The sequence below is a fragment of the Condylura cristata genome, unplaced genomic scaffold (assembly GCF_000260355.1).
Source record: "Condylura cristata isolate star-nosed mole 26May11 unplaced genomic scaffold, ConCri1.0 scaffold00008, whole genome shotgun sequence".
NCBI classification, from domain to species: Eukaryota; Metazoa; Chordata; class Mammalia; order Eulipotyphla; family Talpidae; genus Condylura; species Condylura cristata.
In genome coordinates, this window is record NW_004567109.1 from 10,710,752 (window position 1) to 10,714,450 (window position 3,699).

The window sequence follows — 3,699 nt, forward strand, 5'->3', positions numbered from 1 at the left end:
GAAGTACACTGCTGAGGGGAGCAGCGGGCGGGTCAGGAGAGGTCTGCCACACCATGTGGTCACCTCCGGGGCAGGCGGGAATCGAACTCATGCGAAGTGGCTTTAGCTTCTCCGTGCTGTGCTTTAACCCACTGCGCCACCAGGAGGGCCTTAGCTTGTTTCTTAAATAAACTTATTTACACTTCTCAAATTTAGAAGTCCCCAGACAGAACCCCTAAAGCCCTTTCTCAGTAAAAAATGATATGTTCCAAAAACACCTCTAGGATTCGGTTAATTTGCTGGAGCAGCTCACAGAACTCAGGAAATAAGTTTACAGTTTATTAAAGGATATGATGGGGACACAGATGAACAGCTAGTTGAAGCAACACAGACGACAAAGTTGGAGAGGGTCCTAAGTGCGGACATTTCTTTCTACAAGGAGCTGGGGTATGTAGATTGTTTGCCCATCCAGAAGCCCCCCAAGCCCACTAAAATTGGCACAACCAATTATTAACTCTGTTCCTAGCCCCTTCCCCCTCTCTGAAGGATGGGGTACTAGAGCTGAAAATTCCAAACTTCCATTCATGGCTTGGTTTTTCTGATGACCAGCCTGCAACAGGGGTCACTCAGAAACCCACTTAACCTTCTCATTGGAACAAAACACACCCCTGGTGTTCATTACCACTTAGGAATTATAAGGGTTTTAGGAGCTTGGACCAGGGGCAGGGGCAGAGACAAATATATGTTTCTTCTATTAGCTCACATCTCAGAATGAGGAATGAACAAGAGACTCATGCTCCTAGTGTGAACCCTTTGCAACTCCCCTGAAGTTCAGACCCATTTCTAACTGCCTGACACTTTTAGTTTCTTTCTTAAACTTATTTACACTTCTCAAACAGAGCTCCTACAGCCCAGGCTGTCATCATCCTTCTCACTAAAAGGCACCACATGCTTCCTGTTCTGTAAGCCAGAAACCAACTCACCACCTCCCCTCTCCTGTGTGTTCTATGAGGTTATCATAAGACTCCTGGTAACCTTGAACTTCTTCCTGTTCTTACTGTTCCACACACCACTTAGCATGGGGTCACTCCACTCCAGTCCCACTGGCCTTTGTCCCACAGCAGGGCCCAGTGCTGTTCACTGGGCTCCCTCTCACCTCTGTCATAAACAGGCCTGCTCTGCTCCTTGGTAATCAAGCTTCCAACTGTTGACGCTCACGCCATTTCAGGACTGTTTTTCTTTAGCACAGCAAGTGATGCCTTCTTAATGAAGGCATGTAGAATATAAGCTCTAGGAAACTTTTGTTTCAACCAAACTCTACCTCGTCCCTTGTGTTTGGAACCAGGTTTGGTACAAAGCAGCGTTTGTTCTCTTTGAGTTTCCTCTCTATCAAGTCTTCCTCAAGTTTTCCCTCCTCACCAAGTAATAGGAGATTTTTCTTCCTGATTTCCTCTTTTCTTAATACTACAATTCTTCAAATTGTTTTCATTTTACCAGATTTAATTCCTATAGGTATACTGCAATGGGGCAATTGTGTGTGCATGTAGGGGAAGCAACCTGCTAAAGAGTTCCACTTCCAAAAACCCTGAAGGAAGTAATATTCCCTACTATTGAATGAGCTGTAACTTGACCAGCTCCCCTGAACTGGTCTTGGTTGTAGCCAGCTAAGCTTCAAAAAAAAAACTACGGTCACTGAAGTTCTTTAAGTCAAGAGGCTGAGATGGACAGTCCCTCTTTTCAGCTGTTGGCATGGGTTTTTGTGTTAAAGTCTCTTAGAAGTTCAATAAGTTCATATGTTAAAGGCGCTCAGCAACCTTATTAGGCGCTCAGCAACCTTATTAGATAGGAACTGTAATAATCCCCAATTCACAGTGAGAGATCACAAGTTCAAAGAAATTAAGTAACTTTTCCAAGGTCACATGAGCTTGGCAGCATGGACCTAGGAAGCACACACTTAACCCCTAGGCTACATTACCTCTTTGCCACTCTTTGTCCCCCAGGCTTCTCCTGTCTTGGTTAAACACCCAGTTCCTTCCCTCAGTTAAGTCTGCTCAGAGAAGATCCCCTCTAACCACACAAGTCCTGGCCTCAGACTCCTGAGCTCCTGTAGCAACAGTGAGTACCGACGAAAGCCCCGCACTAACCTCAGGCATTAAGCCGCGTTTAGTCTCCATATGGCAGGGGTTATCATCATGCCACTACCAACTTCAGAAAGGAACAGCTTTAGAAAGCCTAAAACTAGGAAGTGAGAACTCTGAAAGGTCTGCTTCTGATGCGGGTCTGTGCTGGATACTCCAGGGAGGACCTATCACCACCATCTCATTATACCAGGAATTTTTCCAAGGCACATTCCTATCTAATGTCTTGTTTAGTTTTAACTTTTCAAGATGTAATGACCATCTTTATTTTACACATGAGAAGTGGGTGAAGGTGGGTGGCCCTTAGGCATTAAAGTGGTATTCTGAGCCAGGCCCATGCCCAGACAGTATAACCCTTCCCACTACACAGAACACCCTCTAAACTCTCTTGAGGTAAAAACACCACAAGCAATCTATCACTAAGGGCCACAACATCAAATGCTTTAACTACATTTTTTTAATCGCCAAAACAACCCTGAGGCAATTTTATTTATCTGTGGTACAGACAAGAACAAGGAGGTTCCAGGAATAAGTGTGTCATTCTGCCGGGAACGGAGAACCACTCGGCCAGCTGGGCCAGCACAGCTTCGGCTTTATTCAACCCTTTGTACAACTAGGTCTCCCACACTTTGCCTCCTCTCACTGATCCTGGGAGAGAGAGAAATACCAACATAGCAACTTAACAGGCCCAAAGTACGATTCATTCCGAGGGAATCACAGCCTGGCACAGCGTGACCCAAGCCCTGCTTGGCACGATGGGACTGGTTACCACATGTCCCCGAACAGAAGAGTTGCAAGTGGGGGGCGGTGAGGATGACCTTGCTTTTCCCTGTCGGAACTGGAAGGGTATTCATGATTTTCACAGTGAGTTGCTGGGAGAGGTGTGCAGCCCAGAGAGAGTGAGGAGGGGAAGCGGGAGCGAGAAAGAGGCGCAGGCGAGAAGTCAGTGTCACCGAGAGAAGCTGTGAAGCTGTCGCCATGGAGTTAGGACCCTCGGAAGGCGCCCGCGTCTCCACGACGCTGCCAGTCGCTCTTCCTCTGCCGGCCTTAGTTTCTCCAGGCCCTGCAAGGGGCTCGGAGGGGACAGCGAGGGTCCAAGACTCCAAGGCCCTGCCGGCTCCGGCCTGACAACTGTCGGCTTTGCCTCCCGAGAGCTGCCGCTACGGTTCAAGCCCCCGACCCCGACCGTCACGGCGTCCGCAGGCCGCCTCCTTGGCGGGCCGGGGCACTTACAGCCCGGAGGGACGCCAGGCCCACCAGTCTCCGCGGCAGCGCCTTCCTCACAGTCGCCATCTTGGCCCGGCTTCCCCAACGGCGTACAGCTGTGTCCCACGTGACCGTGGCCCAGCTGGGTCTGGCCCCGCCTTGGGGGCGGGACCTCCAGAGCGACGTCAGTGACGCTCCACGATGGCTCCGCCCCTAGACCCTAGGCATTTTTTTTTTTTAATCTCCTGGCCAATTCTTCCTCATCCTTAAAAATTCTTTCTGAGCGGCTTTTTTGTATCAGCCAGAGTGTGGCGCTTGGGCTGTAAAGAGGAACGACAAGAAACTAAGGTCTCATGGTGTTAGAATCTGGGACGTG

At 49.0% G+C, this 3,699-nt stretch overlaps 1 protein-coding gene across 1 annotated transcript in view; it reads right to left on the reverse strand.

Moving 5' to 3' along the window:
• The window catches only part of HMGCL (3-hydroxymethyl-3-methylglutaryl-CoA lyase), a 14,743-nt gene extending 11,296 nt beyond the window's left edge, over positions 1–3,447 (reverse strand). The window contains exon 1 of the mRNA XM_004678608.2: positions 3,351–3,447. Coding sequence (XP_004678665.1) covers positions 3,351–3,410 — 60 coding nt within the window. The 5' untranslated portion in view covers positions 3,411–3,447. The remainder of the gene's footprint in view (positions 1–3,350) is intronic.
• Between the last annotated feature and the right edge of the window lie 252 nt (positions 3,448–3,699).